The 21,377-nt window shown below is 47.2% G+C and overlaps 1 protein-coding gene across 1 annotated transcript in view; it reads left to right on the top strand.

The window, feature by feature from the left end:
• The first annotated feature begins 1,159 nt into the window (after nt 1-1,159).
• The window catches only part of Scd5 (stearoyl-CoA desaturase 5), a 109,563-nt gene continuing 89,345 nt past the window's right edge, over nt 1,160-21,377 (top strand). Inside the window, exon 1 of the mRNA XM_013020157.1 lies at nt 1,160-1,394. Within this exon, the coding sequence (XP_012875611.1) occupies nt 1,160-1,394 (235 nt within the window). The remainder of the gene's footprint in view (nt 1,395-21,377) is intronic.

The raw sequence follows: 21,377 nt of genomic DNA, 5'->3' as shown, positions 1-21,377 counted from the left end.
TCAGTAGCTTTATTCCATTGATGAATCCCATGTCCGCATGCTCCCATCCTCTACCACAAATCATCTACGTATCACCCAACAGGTATGGACAAAGCAGCTACTGTGTGCACCTGCAGCTGCACAGTTGGAATTGGCAACTGCCACCAGCCCAAGGAACCTTCTCCATTAATGGACCGGATTTAAGATTCTGATTGTGAAAGAGGGACAAATACCGCAATGGTACTCACTGGACACTATGTCGAAAATGAACTATACAACTTGTGGGTGGGGATGGGTGGGAAACACTGGGAGAGAGAAAGGATGACTGTCCAAAAAGAAAGAATGTACTCTCTACCTGAGTTAGGTAACTGTAACCCCTCTGCACATCGCCTTTATAACAACAATTGAAAAAAGAAAGAAAAAAGTTCTAATTGTGGATGATCATAGGACTGATCATAGGACTCTGATCTTGATGGGGGCGGGGTGGGGTGGGGGGAAACAAAGGTGAAAGCAAAGAAGGAATTGTCTGGAAACGATTTCTTGAGTCTGTAGAAACATAAGCAACATACACATACACACATGCACAATTTTGATCCTGAAGAAGCATAAGTAACACACACACACACACACACACACACACACACACACACACACACACACACACACACACACACACACACACACACACACGGCCGCTCTGCAGCCTTCCTGTACCGGTAGTCCTGCCCCTCCCTCCCCACGACCTCCTCTTAGCGCTGCCAACACCTGCCCAGTGGGCACCGGGCTCAACCCCCAGGGAGCCGCCTTTGTCTTCCCTGGCCCCGCCGGCGATGGTGATTGGTTGTAGCTATGCAGTGCAGGTCTTTTCTTCCTGATTCCCCCAGGCTCCCCCCCGGAGTCGCTCACTCTGCTCTTTCCACGACCCCTCCCGCTCTGCCCCTCGCTCGCGCCTCCCCCTCTCCCTCCCCTGTCCCCTCCCCTCTCCTCCCCCCTTCCTCGCGGCCGCTGGGTGACTCGCCCAGCAACAGATGCCAGCCGTCAAGCCTGGCATCCCGAGGCCCCGCTGAGGCTGGGAGCGGGAGCGGGGGACCGGCTGGGAGGCGCGCACGCAGCACCCGCGAAGCCAGGCGCCCGTCCCCGAGCTCCGCGCAGGGCTGCCCGCGCGCCCCTCTGCGCAGCCATGCCAGCCCCGGCCACCGACGCGGGGCAGGTTCCCTTCTGCGAGGCCAAGGAGGAGACCCGTGCCGGGCTCGAGGGCTCGGCGGGCGGCGCTGACCCCCCGGGGCGGCGGGGCGCGCGCGGAAGGCGGCTGCACATCGTCTGGAGGAACGTGGTCCTGATGAGCCTGCTCCACTTGGGGGCCGCCTACTCCCTGGTGCTCATCCCCAAAGCCAAGCCGCTCACTCTGCTCTGGGGTAAGTGGCGCCCCCCCCCATGCGCCCCGAGCCCCTTTGGGACCAGCAGGTATTTCCAACTTCTGCCCCAGATGGAGAGTGGAGCGACCTGGAGTCCTGCCACCGGCACCCGCCAGGCACGGGGCTAAAAGGGGCTGGGAGGAAAGAGGCCAGGCGGGGTGGTTGGGTCGCCTGTGTGGGTCCCCAGCGTTCTCCTGTCTCTCACCTTTCAGCTTGATGGAGGGACCTTGAATCCCCAGTTCAAGAAGGGCAATGGCGGGCGGTGGGGCGAAGAGAAACCCGACCCAGGACTGGATCTTGCTTTTTGCACACCATATGGGGGGGGGGGAGGCAGGGGGAGCCAGCTCCCTTCCAGCCTCTATAGGCCCCATTGTCCCTGCCCCGCGCCATGATCACCTAGGTCCAGTTGCAGTTTTTCCACCCTGGAAGTTTCTTGGCGAAACCCTGAGCCTCCCGGGCTGGCGCCCTGGGCCCCCCCGCACAAGCTCGGATTGTGGCTGTGAGGGTCCTGTCCAGCCAGGCCCTTTCCCGATTTGTTCGGCGCCCACGAGTGCACGCGTGCCTTTGGGATCACACTACTTTCTTGTAGTACCTCATCCTCAAGGAAGAGAGTTCAGGAGCTGACCCCTCCTCTTCCGGACTCCAGAGACTCAGTGGCACCCCTGCCAGGCTCACCGTAGCCTCGGTCCCCGTCTGAAGCACTTAGCTGCCCTGCTGACCCCACCCCCATGACCGAGGGGCCTCTACTCTGTACCCCAGGGGCCGCCATAGAGAGGCGCAGTGGTGCTGGGAGAACCAGTCTCTGAGATTTCCGAAGGAAGGAGGGCAAGAGAAATTCAACCTACTTTCACTTCCAAGGGAGGGGAGGGGGGAAGAGGACGGAGGAAACAGGAAAACTTCTCCCTACAAAGCTTATTCTGCATGTATCCAGCGGTGCCAGCACATGAGCAGATGCAGCCATGTAGAGAATAGCACTGCAGGTCAAGCCATCCTTGGAAGCGTCTGCAAGCTTCTGTCTTGGAGGCAAACCCACGTTGAAAGTGGGTACTTCTCGGGTGGGGGGGGGAGTGGCTCAGGAGGCAACTCCTGCTGAGGGAAGTGAGCAAAGCAGGGGTCTTTGGGGATCTCTAAAGTGTAAGTCACTCCACCCCACTTTCTGCAAAACTCTGGGTAATCAATTCTGGGCCTCATCTCTTCCCTTTTCAGTGCACCTTTTCAGTTCTTGTTATCTGGTTTAATAGTCTGCACATCAATGTGGGTGAGGTTCAGCCGTTTCTCAATGGACACATTTCCACACTGCCCACCAAAGTAGAATCTCTAGGCAGCTGCTGGCTGCTACCCTCAGATTGCAGAGGCAGGCTGAGCACTGAACTTCAGAGCCCACTGGCCTCTACGGGATAGGGCTAGTCTTTAATAGCTGCACTATTAGAGATCACTCAGAGATCAGTGAGCACTTATATTTTCTTACATGCCTGGAGCTCCACTGTGCCCACAGCTCTACTGCCTATGGCCACTGAGCTCTGAGACACTGGCATGCATCCAGGAGCCACAGGAGTAGGCCTGACTTCTCAGGTTTGCCAAGCCACCTCTGCCCTTTCCAGATTGTTCTCAGTGGTAAAGATGGAATTTTTGTTCTGAAAGACCTTGGCCAGAAACTCCTTTAACTGATCCAGAGAAGCTAACACACTTTAGGAATCAGATTTCTTTTTGTGGGTGATGTTGCTGAATTCCTTGTACTTTGCTTGAACAGAAATCTTAAGAACTCTGAATTCTGAATTTTGATTCTCTCTATCCCTTCATTGAGCTTTTGAAGGAGCCTTCTAGTCTGGCTGTTGACTCCAGAAATGCTTTGCTGGTTTCATCCTATATAGCATCACAGTCCTCCAAAATGCTCCGCGGTGATGTGATGATGTTTTTGCTTGCAAAAAGACAACTTCAGCAACAGAGCTGGCCCACGGAGCGGTAGTTTGATGTCTTGGATGGACTGGCTCTCCTCTTCCTATTTTCTTTCTCAAGAAAAAGAAATGCTGGGTGCAGCCTCACACCTGTGACACTAGCTTCTGGGGAGGCTGAGAGTGGAAGGAAGGAGATTCAAAGCTAGCCCAGGCAGAAAAGTAGAGACTTCCTGCTCAACCAATGTGAGCATGATGTCATGCTCCCATCAACCAGCTATATGGTTTGGGCTAGCCCAGACAAAAACGGAGACCCTATTTGAAAACTTATAAAAGTGAGAAGGGCTGGGGACATGACTCAAACAGCAGAGTGCCTGCCTATTTAGGATAAGGTACTGAGTTCAGAACTGAGTTCCATACTGCTCAGAAAAAGAAAGAAAAAGAGCAGACAATGATATATGTGTTATAGTTTCAAGATCTAAAATTATGGCTTAAAAACATTCCAAAGCTGGGCGCTCATACCTGTAATCCCAGCTACTCAGGAGGCTGAGATCTGAGGATCACAGTTCATAGCCAGCCGGGGCAAGAAGGCCATGAAACTCTGATCTCCAATAAATCACCAGAAAACCCGAAGTGGTGCTGTGGCTCCAGTGGTAGAGTGCTTGCCTTGAGCTGAAGAGCTGAGGGCCAGCGCCTAGGCCCAGAGCTCAAGCCCCATCACTGACAAAAAAACAAACCAAAAAACCATTCCAAACAATGTTATTTTTTGTGGAATGGGGGGGGGGGAGGAAGGGGGGATGTAAAGGACAATCAGATTCCAGCTAAGACCAGTTGTGAGAATGGCCAGGCTTTGTCAGGCACCTAGAGTGAAAGTGATATGTCAGTGAAAATATTGGTACCTTGACCCCCAACTTTCGCTCCACAATAACCAGGACTTTTCTATCATCTTCCTCACTGGTTCTATTGAGCTTCAGGACTGAATTGCTGTACCAATGGGCTGCTCAACCACTCAGAGACCTGAATTGTCACAGAAGTAGCCTTAGCCCATCGATTGTTTGCCATTCTCCACCCCAAATAAGTTTGCCCTGGGAACAAGAGGTATCCAGGCAAAGTACTTCTCAGAGGGTGCTTTCCTTAAGTGTGTAAAATTCAAGGAGTGAAGTTTCATCATCAGAGATGTCATCTATGACAAATCTACCAAGTAATTTAGTTCACCTTCCCCTACTGCCCGCCCCCTCCCTCCTGCCCCTCATCTGCCCCTGATTCTCTTTGGGGTTAGAGCCACTTTTTTTCCCCCTTTTGACTCTCCCAGTTCTCTGAGTGGCTGCTTTTGATGCTGCAGGGATAAAATTTATGAGTTCCAGGACAGAAAGTAATTCTAGCAGGAGAATAAATCAGCTGCAGGCTTGAGCTCACAAAAGCAACAGCTTAGAATATTCCTGGCCACCAGAACAGTTAGACAATGCACTGTATGTCAAGAGCAACAGTTAGAGGTCAAAATCACTGGGCTGTGTTTTTGACCATCTCCAGATGAACTGTCTGTTGATAGACAGACAACACTCTGGCTATTGACTCCAGAAATGCTTTGCTGGTTTCATCCTATATAGTATCACAGTCCTCCAAAGGTACTCTGCCATGACATGATGATGTTTTTGCTTGCAAAAAGACAACTTCAGCAACAGATCTGGCCCACTGAGCAGTAGTTTGTTCTCTTAGATGGACTGGCTGTCCTTTCCTATCCTGTCCTAGAGCAACTGGAACCTTCTTGAAGGTGAAAGGAGGCGTATCTCTGGACAATCTTGAATGGACTGCAGCCAATGGCAAGAAAGCCAAGCAGGGGTGGGGATAGAAACAGTGGACTGGGAGGGGGCAGCCAGGAGAAGCTGGAGTTTAGAAGCCTCTTTCAAAAGCTCAGAATTATCCATAGATGAGCTATCCTGTCAGGCACCGGGCAACCTGTATCCACTACTTGGATGGTCATTGCATTTTTTTTTTTTTTGTCGGTCATGGGGCTTGAACTCTGGGCTTGGGTGCTATCCCTCAGCTCTTCAGCCCAAGGCTTGAGCCACAGCACCACTTCTGGTTTTTCTGGTGGTTTATTGGAGATAAGAGTCTCATGGACTTTCCTGCCTGGGTTGGCTTTGAACTGTGATCCTCAGATCTCAGCCTCCTGAGTAGCTAGGATTACAGGTGTGAGCCACCAGCGCCCTGCTGGTCCTAGCATTTTTCTGGGTTATTCTTCCTTCTTATCAAGTCCCTGGGTTGTTGGGAAGCCCCTAGAGAGCATGGTAGTCAGCTTCTGTCTGGCCTCCAGGTTTTGCAGGATGAGCAAAGCTCATAAGATCCGGGTGGTGACTCCTGAATTCTTGCTTGCCAGCTGTGTGGCCAGGGACTAATGAATATCCCTGACTTGTAAATGGCCAAATTAGTAAGTAGTACTTGCTCATGAACTTGTGAGAATTCAATTATATAATCACTTAACATAGTGCCTGGCTTTTGGTATGTGTCAAGAGATCATTAGCTGCCATCAATATTATTGGACCTCATACTGGATCTTGATTTATTTTGCGTTTTTTTATTTGCATCTTTTCTTTCTATTGTGAAAATACTGAACAGAAGGGTTACAATTACATGGGCAAGATAATGAGTACATTTCTTGTCAAGCATTATAGCCTCCTCCTTTGTTTACCCTTCCCATCCCTTCCCATCCTCTCCTCACTCCCCCCCTACAGAATCCACCTCCCCCTCCCTATCTGCATCTTTTCTTATTTGCTTCTTTTGTTTCCCTTTGATATTTCTCCCTTCCTTCTTTCTTTCCTCCTTCCTTCCTTTTTCTTTCTTGCTCTCTATCTCTTTATATACACATGTATGTGTGTGTGTGTGTGTGTGTGTGTATGTGTGCAAAATCTTCTTGTTTTGTTTTTCTTGGTCATGGGGGTTGAACTCTGGGTCTGGGTGCTGTCCCTCAGCTCTTCAGCTCAAGTTTATTGCTCTACCACTTGAGCCACAGCGCCACTTCCTTTTTCTGAGTGGTTTATTGGAGATAAGAGTCTCAGGCACTTTTGTGCCCAGAGTGGCTTTGAATTGTAAGCATCAGATCTCAGCACCCTGAGTAGCTAGGATTACAGGTGTAAACTCCTGGTGCTGGCTAAAATCTTCTTTTGAGACAAAGTCTCACTATCTAGCAAAGGTTGGCCTCATACTCAAAATCCTCCTGCTTTCTCCTGAGTATTGGGATTATAAGTGTGTACCGCCACTCTTGGCTGCTTTTTTGCTTTAGTACAAAGACAAAATACTTCCCTGCTGCACAACACATTGGCATAGAACCTGACATCATTGACTCCCACATTTTGGCTTTGGAAATAAATACCCAAATTTCTCAAAGAGAAATGGATACAAATCCCTTCTGTACTTCCTTCCCCATTCAGCCCTTCTCTTCATTCTATTTGGTTCCCATTTTCCTTTATATGATCACTGTTTTATAGCTGAGAATCTTTTGGTTCAGCTGACAGCTAAGCTGGTCTGCAGCATATTCTTTGGGTGATTTTTTTTTTAGCATAGCCAATTATGATTGCTGTAGAAACAGAACTCAATTCTTTCTTTGACTCTTTCAGCGTCTCAGGTTCGAATGGTGTTTTCTTTCTCCCTTTGAGTCATCATTTTAAAACAACATTTAATGCTTCATTAAGCCAATAAAAATCTGAAAGAAGGGGATGTCTTTTCTTTTTAAACCCTGCAATTTCCAGCCACTGTTGTTGCAAGTCCTGCATTTTTAATAAGTGGGCAAGACTAAGGGCTGCAGCAGGCAGGACTGCAGGAAAACCCAAGAGAATAGAGGGATGCATTGTGCTGGCTGAGTAGTTCCATGAACATAAATAACAACATGGGTAGACACTATTTGCCAAGTTTGTTTTTTCTTTCTAAAACTGCTCAAGGTGCCTGCAGACTGCAGTGTGCTCATGAACTGAGAAACTGAGCTGCAGAGGGGAAATCAAGGTTGGAATCCCAGCACTGCCAAGTCCGTCTTCTCTCTCTAATTTGTAAATCTCAGTTTCCTTGTCTGTAAAATGGAGACTGTCATACTCTGCTAGGAGGAGGGCAGCCCTAGGATAAGGGGACTTGGAGGACATGTGGCTCAAATGTGAGGCGCAGCTTTTTTCTTTTTCAGGTAGGGGAATTGAACTCAGGGTCTTGCAGGTGCTAGGTAAGTACTCTATGAATTGAGCCACTCTAAAAGCCCTATATGCTTCAGTGGATTCTTTTCATATAGGGTCTCACGCTTTTCCCTGGGCTGGCCTCAGATAGTGATCCTCTTACCTCTGCAGGCAGGTGCCAAGATACTCAATTGAAGCACGGCTTTTAAGTTCAAATATTTGATCTTGACTATGCTGTGTTTTAATTCTTATGTAATTTTATGTATTGTACCAAATTATAATAATCACTTAGAAAAGCCAGTGATAGAATTATAAAAGGGTAAACATAGTGATGGTGGGCTTTTTTTTTTTTTAAAGATTTACGAAAGAATGTACATTTGGTTGGTATTTTGTTCACTGAGTATTTATTTTGCTCCTTTGTAGTCCATGCCAGGATGTCTACTTAGCCCAGTGTCCCATGTTTCTTTGGGAGTGCCATTATTTTGGGATAGAGTATGGATATTTCAGTTGGGCCTAATAGCTTCACCTATATCCTGGTTACACAGGAAACAGATTAGGAAGATTATGGTTCCAAGCTAGCCCAGACATAAAAGTGCTGTATGTGCCATCTCAACAAGCTGGGCATGAGAGTGTGGACCTGTCATCTTGCCTACATAGGAAGCATAAATAGGAGGATTGCAATCCACGCTGGAAAAAGTAAGATTCTATCTCAAAAATAAAGAGCATAAGAATGGCTGGAGCCATGACCCAGATGGTACAGTCCCTGCCTAGCAAGTGTGAAGCTTTGAGTTCCAGCCCTGGAACTACCCCAAGAGAGAAAAGAGTATGGGTTTTGAAGGAAGAGGATCTGGTTTTGAAGCCCCACCCTCTAGAGTAGCCCTGGACCAATCACTCCTTGCCTCATACCCCAGCATCTACAGCTGCACATGAGGACCCTAATGTTCCACCACCATCAGCTGCTGCTGGGATGAAATGAAACAGCACAGCTGAGCTTGGCCTGGAAGCCAGCACCAAGCAAGCAGTACCCTGTGCTCATAAGCATACTCCCGCTGCTTTCCTCAGTCTCTGCATAGCTCCTCCTTTGGAGGGAGGGATAGCCTCCTGGGTACAGAAATCCCCCTGGCTGCCAGGAGGAAGTCCCAGTCAGGTGTATGTTCAGTTTGTCTCTGGTTTTATTTCCTTTGGCAGTGAATTGATGGCCTCAATGGGGGCATGTATCTTGCTCGTGATGTGTGTAAGTGCTGGGGGGAGGGCCTTGCAGTGCTGCACACATTCACCCCCAAGTTCATTCATGCTTTCCATGAACGGAACAGGGAAGGGCAATGGCGGGGCCCAGCAGGATCATGCCTGCAGCTTTTATGGTGTTTTTTTAGGAGCCCAAGCTCATATCCTGCTCAACTGACTTAGAACCTCTCAAATCATGCCTTGGTTTATTTGTTGACTCTGTCGATGTTTTCTGGTCCACAGCCGGGCTGAGAACTATTCTTTAATTTCCTTACTTGACAAGTTTTGCCTCTTACCCATTACTCTGCCCGGCACTGGCACCACCTCTGACTGTGGCACTGAGGAAGCTCTGTTCAGAGCCCCCCCCCCCCCCCACACAGCACTAGCATAGTGGGTGGAGTTGGGAGTCTCCGGAGGAGGTGGGATCAGTATCACCCATCAGGAAGCTAGTGCTGGGGCTTCTAAAAGTGTGTGTGTGTGTGTGTGTGTGTGTGTGAGAGAGAGAGAGAGAGAGAGAGAGAGAGAGAGAGAGAGAGAGTTTTGAGCTCAAGACAGAGTGTTTTGAGCTCAAGGCCTTGTGTTTAGTAGCAGATACTCTACCACTTGAGCTAAACTCTCATTTTTGCTTTAGTTGTATTTCACATAATATATTGCTTTTCTGCTAGGGCTAACTTGGGCCTTGATCCTTCTGTTTATACTTTCCACAGGATGATAGGCACATGCCACTGAACCCAGCTTTTCTTTCCTTCTTTCTCTCTTTTTTTCCTTCCTTCCTTCCTCCCTCCCTCCCTCCTTTTCCTCTCTCTTTCTCCCTCCTTTCCCTCTCTCCCTCCTTCTTCCCCCTCCCTCCCTCTCTTCTTCCTTCCTTCCTTCCATCTTTCCTTCCTTCCTGTCTTTCTCTCTATTAGTCAAGATGAGATCTTGCAAATGTTTTGCCTGGGCTGGCCTTGAAACATGATCTCCTTGATATCAGCCTCCTGAGAAGCTAGGCTAAGCCATTGTGTTGGCAATATCTGCATTTTTAACAATGTCTCCAGATGACTCATTTGCACATTAAAATTAAAAAAGCCTCAAGTCTAAGCAGTCAAGTGGACAGCTTAGAGAAGCTGAACTTGAGTAGCATTTTGCAACGTTTCATTTTTTATTTTATTTTTGTGCTTATATTGGGGCTTGAACTCAAGGCCTGAGTGCTGTCCCTTAGCTTTTTTGCTCAAAGCTGGTGCTCTACCACTTGAGCCATAGCTCTACTTGCAGTGTTTTGCTAGTTAATTGAAAAGACAAATCTCACAGACTTTTCTTCCAGGGCTGGACTTGAACCGTGATCCTTAGATATCAGCTCTTATGTTGTTGAGATTACAGACATAAGCTGATGGTGCCTGGCTGGAACTTTTTCTTTAATGTCCTCTCTTTTGCTGCCCCTTCTACCCTTTTGACTCCTTGAAGCCTATTTAGAACATTCCAGGATCCAACTTTTCTTGCCAGCAAATGAGGGTTGCTAATGTCCTTCGACCAGCAGCAGCAATGTTTAATTCATGCACTAGAAAGTTAATTTTATTTTCATGAATACAGTCAGGGAGACCCTGTGCATGGCCTTTGGGAATTCAACTTGTCTATTTAATAGATGAACTCCTAGTAGTGAAGAAGAATCTGTAGGGAGAACTTCCATGAACTTGAGAGAAAAAAAATATACACACTATACATACATACATATATCCATATATATTATTTCTCTCTCCATATATATATATATATATATATATATATATATATATATATATATAGTGTGTGTGTGTGTGTGTGTGTGTGTGTGTGTATGGATGTGGTGTTGGAGATTGAACCCACAGCTTCATATATAGTCCTGAGAAGCAAATTCTTGTGAGTAGCATGCTTTTGGCCATAGATATCATGGAACTGCTTCAAATGCATTCAGTGATAAGGATGATTTCTCCATTTACTAAGAATTCCTGGGGTGAGGGTGGAGATGACACGCAGGGGGAGCATATTTGCTGTCCCCACTGGAGGCTCCACCCTAGGCATATATGGAGCAGGAGGAAGCCTGAGGTAGGTCACTTGGATGACCAGCAGGGTCATCAAAGTGCCTTTGTCCTATGGAAGAAGAGAAAACTTACCCCTTCGCAAAGTCTTAGTTTATCAGAGTGAAATTTTTTCTTGATGGCTCAGAGCTGATGAGCATGAAGACTCACTTGCAGGACTAGGTTGTATGCACTATATAAAACCTATCATTGGCAAAGAAAAGAAAAGTGATGACCATGGCTGGGTCAGCCTATTAGGACTGACATTATCTGAGTCCATTCATGGTGCTAATACCATAAATGGAGTGGCGCGCGCGCGCGTGTGTGTGTGTGTGTGTGTGTGTGCGCGTGCGCGCGCGCACGCATACTGTGTTAAGGCTTGAGCTCAAGGCCTCCTGCTCTTGCTTAGCTTTTTTACTCAAGGCTGGCATTCTTCCTTTTGAGTCATACCTCTGGATTTTTACTGGTCAATTAGAGAATCTGTTATATTTCTCATCCAGTCTGGCTTTAGATGCAACCCTCAGATTTCAGACTCCTGAGTAGACTAGGATTAAAGGTGTGAGCTATTAATCCCTGACTGGAGTACCTTTAAAGAATAGAAATGTGGGGTTGGGAATGTGGCTTGGTGGCACAGTGCTTGCCTACCATGCATGAAGCCCTGGGTTCGATTCCTTAGTACCACACACACAGAAAAAGCCGAAAGTGGCTCTGTGGCTCAAGTAGTAGAGTGCTAGCTTTGAGCAAAAGAAGCTCAGGGACAGTGCACAGGCCCCAGAACTGGCAAAAGAGCGAGCGAGCGAGCGAGCGAGCGAGAGAGAGAGAGAGGTGTTTCTCACAGTTCTGAGGCTGGGAAGACTGATGTCTGGTGTTGTCCCACTTCCTGATTCTTTGATGGCACCTCTGCATTTTGCGGAGGAGTTTCTGGGAAGTGTTTCATAAGCTTACTAATCCCAATCCAGGAGGGCATCGTCTGTATGACTCAGTCCCCGTCCCAGGCCATGCCTGCTACTACCAGACACTTGGAGTGAGAATTTCAACAGGAGAACTTAGAAGGACACTAACACTGAAAGGCAGGATGAGGAACCAAGGAAAGCTCAGGCTCTTCCAAAGGAAGTAGAGGCGATAGCTTCCCACACAGATGACTTCTTTGCTCCACAACCTTCTTTTTCTCCACAGTGTAGTGTCCGCTCCATTCCCTGAGAAGCTCTGGTTGTGGTGGTTTACATTTTGGGGAGTGCTTCCCCTCTGCTCTCCATCCCTAGCTTGTTTTGAGTTTTGCATTTAGCACAGTGAGTCATCCATATCTGCTTTTTCCATGCATCTTGAAACTTCAACCAGGGCACCTCTTCCCCCACCCCCACCCCAGAACTGAGCACAGGGACCTGCTGTGATGCTGGGGAACAAGTTCATTGTTGGGTGAATGAATCAAGGAAGAAATGAAGGAGACTAAGTCACCAGAGGGCCTTTTAGTCTATGAGAAGTTTGGATTTTGCACATTTCCTTGAAAACATGTTGCCCCATTCTGTTGGAGAGCTATGTGGCTTGACTGTGGATGAAGAGAGTGGGAGGATGGAAGTGGCGCTGTGGCTCAAGTGGTAGAGTGCTCGCCTTGAGCTGAAGAGCTGAGGGACAGCGCCCAGGCCCAGAGTTCAAGCCCCACAACCGACAAAAAAAAAAAAAAAAGAGTGGGAGGACAACAGAGTGGTGGGGAAGGGAGAGGGGGAGAGGGAGGAAAAGGGAGAGGACAATGGGAGGGAGGGAGGGAGGGAGGTGGAGGAGGAGGAGGAGGAGGAGGAGGAGAAGTGCTCATGAGTGTAACTTGAAACCCATCCAGCAGTAACTCTATGAAGTTGCTACACAGAGTCACCACTGCAGTCTGAACCAGAAGGCTTTGAACTAACTCATATGGAAAATTGACTTACTAAATCCATTTGATGGAAAAAACTGACCCAAACTATTTAGCTCATTTAGTCTATGTCTATTTGGTATTTGATGACAGTAGATATGACACGGTACAAATGGTTACCTTTCTACAATGGAGTCATCAGACTTTGAAGCTCTACTTACTTCCGGGTTTTGGAGAAAGGACTGCTATACATCATCACATTTTGCATTACAGGAACTAGACTGGTAGGGAGGATCTAGTTGCTGAAGTCACAATGCTGGTAAAGGGCAATCAGAAAATCTGTCTGATTCCTGAGCCCAGCCAGGTACCCTTGGGTGACATTGACTGCAAGGCTCTGACTTTCTACGTGGCAGTGATGTGGGCACTAGATGTGTGGTTGGTTCTGGGAGAGGATGGATTAAGAATTGGGCAGTGTGGTTCACTCATGATCCTGATATCTTAGCTCTGATGCTTCTCTTGTTGAAAGTACAGTAACAGCTGGGCACCAGGGGCTCATGCCTGTAATCCTAGCAACTCAGAAGGCTGAGATCTGAGGATCATGATGGAGGCCAGCCAAGGCAGGAATAGAAGACAAGACTCTTACCTCCAATTAACCACAAAAGGCTAGAGTGGAGCTGTGGCTCAAGTGGTAGAACACTAGCCTTGCACAAAAAAAAACTCAGGGACAGTGGCCAAGTCCTGAGTTCAAGTCCCAGGACTGGCAGAAAAAAAAGTATCAGCACTCTGTGTGTGTGTGTGTGTGTGTGTGTGTGTGTGTGTACTACAGACAGATAAACTCTCCCCTTGGCTCATCCTCTTGGGGATGGAGTCCTAGCTACCCTCTTACTGATTGAGACTATTATTCATCAGGGAAATGAAGATTTTTTTTTTTGTCAGTAGTGGGGCCTGAACTCTGGGCCTGGGCACTGTCCCTCAGCTCTTCAGCTCAAGGCTAGCGCTCTACCACTTGAGCCACAGCGCCACTTCCTGCTTTTTCTGCTTATGTGGTGCTGAGAGGAATCGAACCCAGGGCCTCATGCATACAAGGCAAGGGCTCTACCACTGAGCCACCTTCCCAGCCCGGAAATGAAAATTTTTGTACCTCCTTACCCACGAGATCTGCCATTACCTTGACAAAAAGCTGGCCTCTGGGTCATATTTTTACTTCTCCTTTTCACAATTTTCCATTCTTCTTGCATCTTATTCCCATTACTGGCTACTGCTCTAATCCTTAAGGTCTCTGAGACCTGTGGGAAAGATGTACTCATACATAATTCTGGAGTTTTAGGGTCAAAACCAGGATCAGTGGAGGGCAGAAAGGGATTAAGTAGCTAAGAGAAGGGTTTCTAAGGACAGAGGTATTCAAAGGCCCTCCTACCCCCCCCCACTTCAGTGGTCTGAAGCCTTTGGGGCAGGGGTTCTGGGCCATGGTTCTACTTCAGCAGTTTCATAAGCTTCCTGAAATAGTCGGCAAGGTTTTGTGGCTGTCGGCAATTTTCTTCCATCAGCTTCTGAGCGGTCGCTAATTTTAAAAAGATTGAGTACTGCTGGTCTAGAGGAGGCTGCATTAAACATGCCAGCATTTCCTGAGAGTATAAATAGGGAATGAATGAGTACTTACAGTGTATTTCCATCCATTATCCCCTTAGAAACCTGGGGTCAATGTAATCACTTTCATGCTTGATTTAATAGACAGGGCTATTAAGTCTTCATATAACAAAGGGGAACTGCACTCAGTAGATTTTTATGGAATCAAGACAGGGATTCCTTGGAATGATGGAGTAACACAAGGACAGCAAGAAGCTGTTTCTTTTGCCTTCCTTTCTTTTTAACTATTTATTTTTGTCCACCCAAGGCTTGAACTCTGTACCTGGGCACTGTCCCTGAGCTTTTGTGCAAGGCTAGCACTTTACCAGTTGAGTCACAACTATACTTTAGAGGGTGTGTGTGTGTGTGTGTGTGTGTGGTTAATTGGAGATTAATCTCATAGGCTTTCTTGCCCAGACTGGCTTTGAAACACAGTCCTCAGATCTCAGCCTCCTGAGTAACTGGGATTGTAGGTGTCTGGCTGATTCTTATACCTTTGCCTCACTCACATTGACATGGACTCACCGATGTATGAGTTTTCTGTTGTTGCTTTTTGTGTTATCACTGAGTTAAGGATTGATAGTAAAACAGACATGTTATACTTCCATAGATTAGAGGCTTAGTATAGATCTCACCCAATGCAGGCCTTTGTTTCTTCCGGGAAACCCTCATGATCAATCTGTTTCCTTGTCCTATTCAGCTTGCAGATGCAGCCTGCTGCCCTTGGCTGTGGCTCCTTCTTCCATCTTTGCAGATATAATGACAGGTAGAATCCTTCTCACAGAAAATCAATCCAACCTCTTCTACTATTTCCTTTCCCTCTCCAAGGACCCTTATGGTTACATCGAGATACCTAGATAGTTGAAGATAGTCTCCCTCGTGGAAGATCAACTGAAAAACAACCCAATTCCCTTTTGACCTGTAATGTGCCATATTTACCAACACTGAGGACTAAGATGTGGCTGTCTTTGGGATGCCATTATTCTGCCCAGCACACCAGCATAATGAAGAAAATCAATGCATTAGTGCCTCTTGTTTTTATAGATACTTGTTTACATAGAAAGAGTTCTGTCTCTCTCCAAGTCGACCTTGTGATGGGAATCTAAAAGGGTCATTGAGTTCTCTCAGCTCATCCCCCTTTTCTGCGAGACAGTCTGTTTCCCTCACTGATCAGCTCAGTAGGGTCTACTGGTTAAGAATGGCATCTTCCTAGGGACCTTCCAAAAGATGTCCTTGTTTGAACACCCACCTTTGATCTTGGTGACCTACATTAGCAAAAGTTGACTGGAGGCAGTATGGGTTTTGGAAGCTGTCAGATAAAAATTTACCCAGGATGGGGGTGAGGAGAGATTCCTGGCCTGTCTAGTGTGCACAATTCCATTCTCCCTTGGGCCCTTACCACTGTGGGGGAGCCGTCTGGAACAGTTGAGCAGTTTGAGAGGACAGGATGGCAAAACAGAACATGTGATCATGACAATTGCAGCAAAAAAAAAAAGGTATAGATTTTTCCAGGAGACCCTTGTGGTCAGTCTGTTTCCTTGTCCTATGCAGCTTGCAGACACAGCCTGCTGCCCTTGTCTATGGCTCCTTCCTCCAAAGCAGGCGGGGGAGGAAGGGGGAGAGCCACTGGTCATTTAAATTGTGAGTCACCTCAAATGACAGCAAGATCTTGAGTTTGGGGTTTTGTAACTTTATATATTTCCCTTGGAAAATATCACCTTTCATAGAGCAGAGATTGAGGGCTAGCTTGGTGTTGAGACTTCATTGGCTAATTGCATAGAGTTGGAGCTCTGGGAAAACATGGTTTTGGATGCTGGAAAAACAATCATTGCTATACTTCTGTGCAAGTAATAGCCTTACAGGAAGCTCTGAGATTGGAAGCCTGTAGGAGTAAACTTCCCTAGCAATGGGACCAGTTACCTAATTTCCAACTATTAAGGATTTGAATTACTTGCAGAGTAATTCAATGGTAGAACATGTGCTTAAGCATGCTTGATGTAATGAGTTCAATTCTCAGCACTGAAAAAAAAGGCAAGGTATGATGAAAAAATATATTTAACCAAGCATGGGGCATGCTGGGTGACCACACTGGTCACACACCATGAAATAATGCACCCCATGTATCATTCCAACTCTGATATCAGAAAGGACACCCAAGGTCTCTTTCCCAGGAGACTGACAAAACCATAGTCTAGCACTGATGACTCCCTTTCTTATCACAAAGCTTGTCTGCATGACCCTGAGCATTTGTTGCGATTGAAAAGTACTTTGCTCAGTTCTTGGGGGGAGCCAACATTCCAGGGGTAGGAAAGGAGAGGGGCAGAGGAGGTGAAACTCGAGTCTCTCTCAGAGCCTTCCCTTCCTGGCTGGTGGTGTGACCTTGGACAATCTGTCTCAGTTCTTCTGTACAATGGAGATCATATTTCTGACTCCAGAGTGACATCATGAGGCTTTATTGGTGAAGGTCCTCAGACAGAGAGGCAAGACTGCTTGGTGTGTGGAGATGAAAGGGAGTGTCTTTTGGTTTTCCCTCCATCCATCCCTCCATCCCTCCCTCCCTCCATCCATCCATCCTCCGCCCATCTATGTTTTGCCTGGAGCATGCAGTTATGAAGTCAGCATTGGAGTGTGGGACAGAGGCGAAGGCTCAACCTAGTTCAATATGGTTTCCCAGATGTTCTTGCTTCTTCTTTCTGTCATCTTTGAACACACACATGCCCATGCTGGTCCCTGTACAGATGTTTTCCCAAGCAGAGACTCATGCCTCTGCAGTGCTGCTCTATTCAGGATCCATCCCTCCACACAGCCACTAGTTGAGTTTGAACATAGGAGGATGACTGTGGTCTAATGAATCTGGGAACATCCTTAAACATATCCCACTCCCCACCCCCCCCCCATGCTTGACACCTCCTTCCCAGCAGTCTGTTTTCTGGCAAGAGGCAGAAGCATGGCTGTGAGTTTCTCTCTTCTGCCCACTCCACTCTGGCTGAGCCTGAGGTGCTAATTAGCAGAGAAGTGGCAGGCAGGGAGAGGGAGGGAGGCGCCAAGGGACTTTACTCCATGGCACCTGCCAGAGGAAACAGTGGCTGCTGTGAAGCATGCCTCTTGATAAGCCCGAGGGCAGCCAGGCAGGGCCCGGGCAGCTCCGGTGAGTGGGCTTCACCTCTGTCTCTTCCTACAAAGCTCGCTGAGGATAGAATTGCAAATTTCCCCGGTCTCAAAGCTGAAGGACTTAACTGGAGTTAAAGCAGGTTCCTTTCTTTGGAATCCTGGAGGAAAGAGTAGGTGGACGTGGGTAGGCTGGGAGAGAAACAGAACACACAAAGATGTGGGGATCTAGTCACCCACTTTTCTCAGGCAAAAAATTCCTCTCATCCATTGGAAGAAACAAAGGGCAGGGGGGGAGAGAGAGAGAGAGAGACAGAGACAGAGACAGAGAGACAGAGAGAGACAGAGAGACAGAGACAGACAGACAGAAACAGAGACAGAGAGACAGAGAGAGACAGACACACACACACAGATACACACACACACACACACACACACAGAAGTGAGATGAATTTTCTGTCTGGGAGAACTGGTTTGTGGGTACTGGTGTACCAAAATAGTGCCTGAGCCCTAAGGCTGTTTTCTTTCTTTTTGAATTTAACTCTACAGCTTATCAATTAAGTGGTACTTGTGCACTGTAGACAGCCTAGAAAAAATAAGCAAAAGAAAAAAGATATCTTCCCATTTTATAGATCCTTCATATTTATTGCTATTTTGGACTATAGCTTTCCAGGCTGGGGTCAAGTGCTCATGCATTTGCCCAAGAGACTGGACTGTAACTGGCTGAGGGTGCTGGAGAAGCTTACCCGGTACCCAAAGGATATCCATCACAGTCCATGCTAGAGATGCAGGAACAAAAAGCAGCCGCTGCCAGCTGTTCTTTCTCTTGCATTACCAATGTGGGTTAGACTACTATCTTCTATCTGGTCACTTGAGCCAACACTAACCTCCTCAACCTCTTCTTATTTATTTAGCTACTGCTTTCTGCCCATTTAACCACAAAGTACCTTTGATCACAGGCCTGGATAGTCGATTTTTTTTTTGATTGGTGCTGGTGCTTGAACTCTGTATGGGAGCTGTCTCTGAGCTCCTTTTGCTCAAGGATAGCACTCTACCACTTGAGCCACAGCATCACTTCTGGCTTTTTCTATGATTAATTGGAGATAAGAATCTTGTAGACTTTCTTGCCCAGGCTGGCTTTGAATCACCATCCTCAGATCTCAGCCGCCTGAGTAGCTAAGATTACAGGCATGAGCCACTGGCACCTAGCTTTCTATGACCACCTGTGTGTGTATGTGTGTGTGTGTGTGTGCTTGTGTGTGCATGTGCATGCACACAGGTCTGGGGGCTTGAACTCAGGGCCCAGACACTGTCCCTGAGATTTTGTGCTCAAGACTAGCACCCTATCACAGTGAGCCACAGCTTTACTCTGGCTTTTTGGTGTTTAATTAAAGAGTCTCATGGATGGGCTGGGAAGGTGGCTCAATGGTAGAGCGCTTGCCTTGCATGCATGAGGCCCTGGGTTTGATTCCTCAGCACCACATAAGCAAAAAGAAAAAAGCTGGAAGTGGCGCTGTGGCTCAAGTGGTAGAGCATTAGCCTTGAGCTGAGGGACAGCGCCCAAGCCCAGAGTTCAGGCCCCACGACTGGACCCAAAAAAAGAATAAATAAGAAAAAAATTTAAAAAAGTAAAAAAAAAAAAGAGTCTCATGGATTTTTCTGGCTGGGCTGGCTTTGAGCTGTGATCCTCATATCTCAGCCTTCTGTGTAGCTGGGCTACAGGTATGAGCCACTTTTGGTAAAGGTTAGTCTCCCTGACTGGACTGGAAGCTCCCTGAGGGCAGACATAGCTCACAGGACCCCAGGCAATTTTGCAATTGATGTGTGAGGAACACAAAGTCCTCTGGTACAGTCTGTGTTTTCCTTATTCATTATCTTAGCCTTCAGTAAAAAGAAAAAAAATCTGAAGCCTTTTTTCCCTGAAGGATTTGGAGCCAAGCTGATTTCTAATCACCCTGTCAAGATGAGCTGAGATTGAGGAGACTCAGTCTAGAGGCCAATGAAGAGGCTTGAGTCTGTGGGTATAGGTTTGAATCCTGGTCCCACTCTTGACTCCCCAAACCATGTGACCTTGGGCAAAACACCTCACTTTTCTCAGCTATTAGTTCCTTATGTGCAAAAACTAGGATGATCACATCTTGTGGGGTTGTTGGAGAACTCAAAGGGGATAACATACACAGAGCAATACAGTCAGTAGGTTTGTAGTGATGTGAATCTCTTTCTTTCCTTCTTGAAACACCTGCCCAGAAGCAGATCTGGTGAGAAGAATTCGACTGGTCTGAGTTGAGAAGTTTAGATGGGAAAGAGAGAGAAGAGAGAAAGAAGCCAGAGCATGCTCATCACCAGCTGTCACTGTGGGCTGTGGGAACTCTGCCTCTCCAGGGACATCGGGGAGATAGATCAGATTGATATAGGCCTCAGAGGATGAAGAATTATGGGTGTTAATGTACCAAACTGTTCATCCATCATTGGCTGAAGGATGCTGTCAAGGGCAGAACCACCCCAGCACTTCTGCTCTGCCGTAGGGACAGTGAGAGCCGAGGGGTCATGCACAGAGCCCTAGCAGTACCTGCCACACTGCCTTTTACTGCAAGAACAGTCTTCATGTCCATATCTGGCCCCATCCTTGCTTATATTTAGCAAATCTTTCACTAGAAGAAGATAACTAGGGAGGAGATACAAGTGGACTGCTTTCTGTTCTTGCTATAGCTGGAGGAGCTCTCTAAAAACCTAGTAGCTTTCTTTCTTTCTCCTTTCTCTCCCTTCCTTCCTTCTTTCCTTCCTTCCTCTGTCTCTCTTTCTCCTTCTCTCTTTCTCATTTAACAGTTTATCTCCTTAAAGACCTTTTATCAAAATGTAATCACATTCTGAGGTATGGAGGTTAGAACTTTCATATATGAATTTGAATAGATACATTTGAAACCATAACAGCCAGGGATATTATTTGTCATAGCACCCCCCAGGACCATGTCTCCCAGTTTCCTTGGTGCAAGTGCAGCTGCCTGGGAGCAGGCAGGACTCTTCCCAGCCTTTTGAGGTCCATGAGCCAGGGACCAAGCCAAGAGAGGTGGGACTGAGAAGTTTGGGAGTTGTAGTTCACCTCTCAGAGCTGGGGGCAAAAGGACAGGGGGAAGCAAACCTGTCCACCCAGAATCCTGTGAGAAATTGGACACCTCAGGGATAGACTTTGTGTTAATTGAATTCTTACTATAATTTTTTCCTTTTGAATTAATAATGAGGTTGGTATAATTTGTGGAGGGGAAGGGGAGAAAACAAATCATCTAAATAGGGACACAGGTGGACCCATTGCAACAATAAGATGTACAAGTCGTTATGTGGAAAAATGAACTTCACAACTTTGATGTGGGGGAGGATTGGATGAGGGGCAGGGGGAGGAGGGGAAGGGATGGGAAGGGGAAACAAAGGAGGAGGCCAATGCTTGATAAGAAATGTACTCATTATCTTGCCCATGTAATTGTAACCCCTCTGTACAGTATTTTCACAGTAAAAAAGTAATGAAATGAACAAAAACTTGAAGTAAACAACAGTTTCCTCTGCCAGCCAGAAGAACTGACTGCAAAAAGCTGGCAAGGCCACCAACATCCCTACCCACAAACACTTGTCATTGCCATGGTAACAGCCTTTGCGAAGTTTAGCCCCCAGGTTGTCAGGTTTCTGGGTGAGGGTTGATATTTGGGAAAGGAAAGGAAGGAACTGTAGCAAGATGCTGCTGGAGAGAAAGCATGGGGGCCTGCAAGCTGCAAGCTGCAAGTTCTGGAAAAGAATGAGGGTGAGTCCTTGGAGCAACTTGGAGCAAATTACTGAAAGCACTGCCATCTCCATGGCAACCACTGACAGCTCTGTCAGTTGCCATCAAGCCTTCTTCCCTCCATGTGGACAGAATCTTGGTGTTAATACTGAAGACCTCAGGATAGAACAAATGAGTAATCTGAGAAGAGAGAGGACAAGAATGTTAGCTCTTAGAGCCTTGGGAAGATTTTCCCAAGTGGCAGAGTCCTTCCTTCCTTCCTTCCTTCCTTCCTTCCTTCCTTCCTTCCTTCCTTCCTTCCTTCCTTCCTTCCTTCCTTCCTTCCTCCCTC

Source organism: Dipodomys ordii, unplaced genomic scaffold (genome assembly GCF_000151885.1).
Source record: "Dipodomys ordii isolate 6190 unplaced genomic scaffold, Dord_2.0 Scaffold49, whole genome shotgun sequence".
Taxonomy (NCBI): Eukaryota; Metazoa; Chordata; class Mammalia; order Rodentia; family Heteromyidae; genus Dipodomys; species Dipodomys ordii.
The sequence above is the reverse complement of the archived record's forward strand: the minus strand, read 5'-3'. Positions and strand labels throughout refer to the sequence as shown.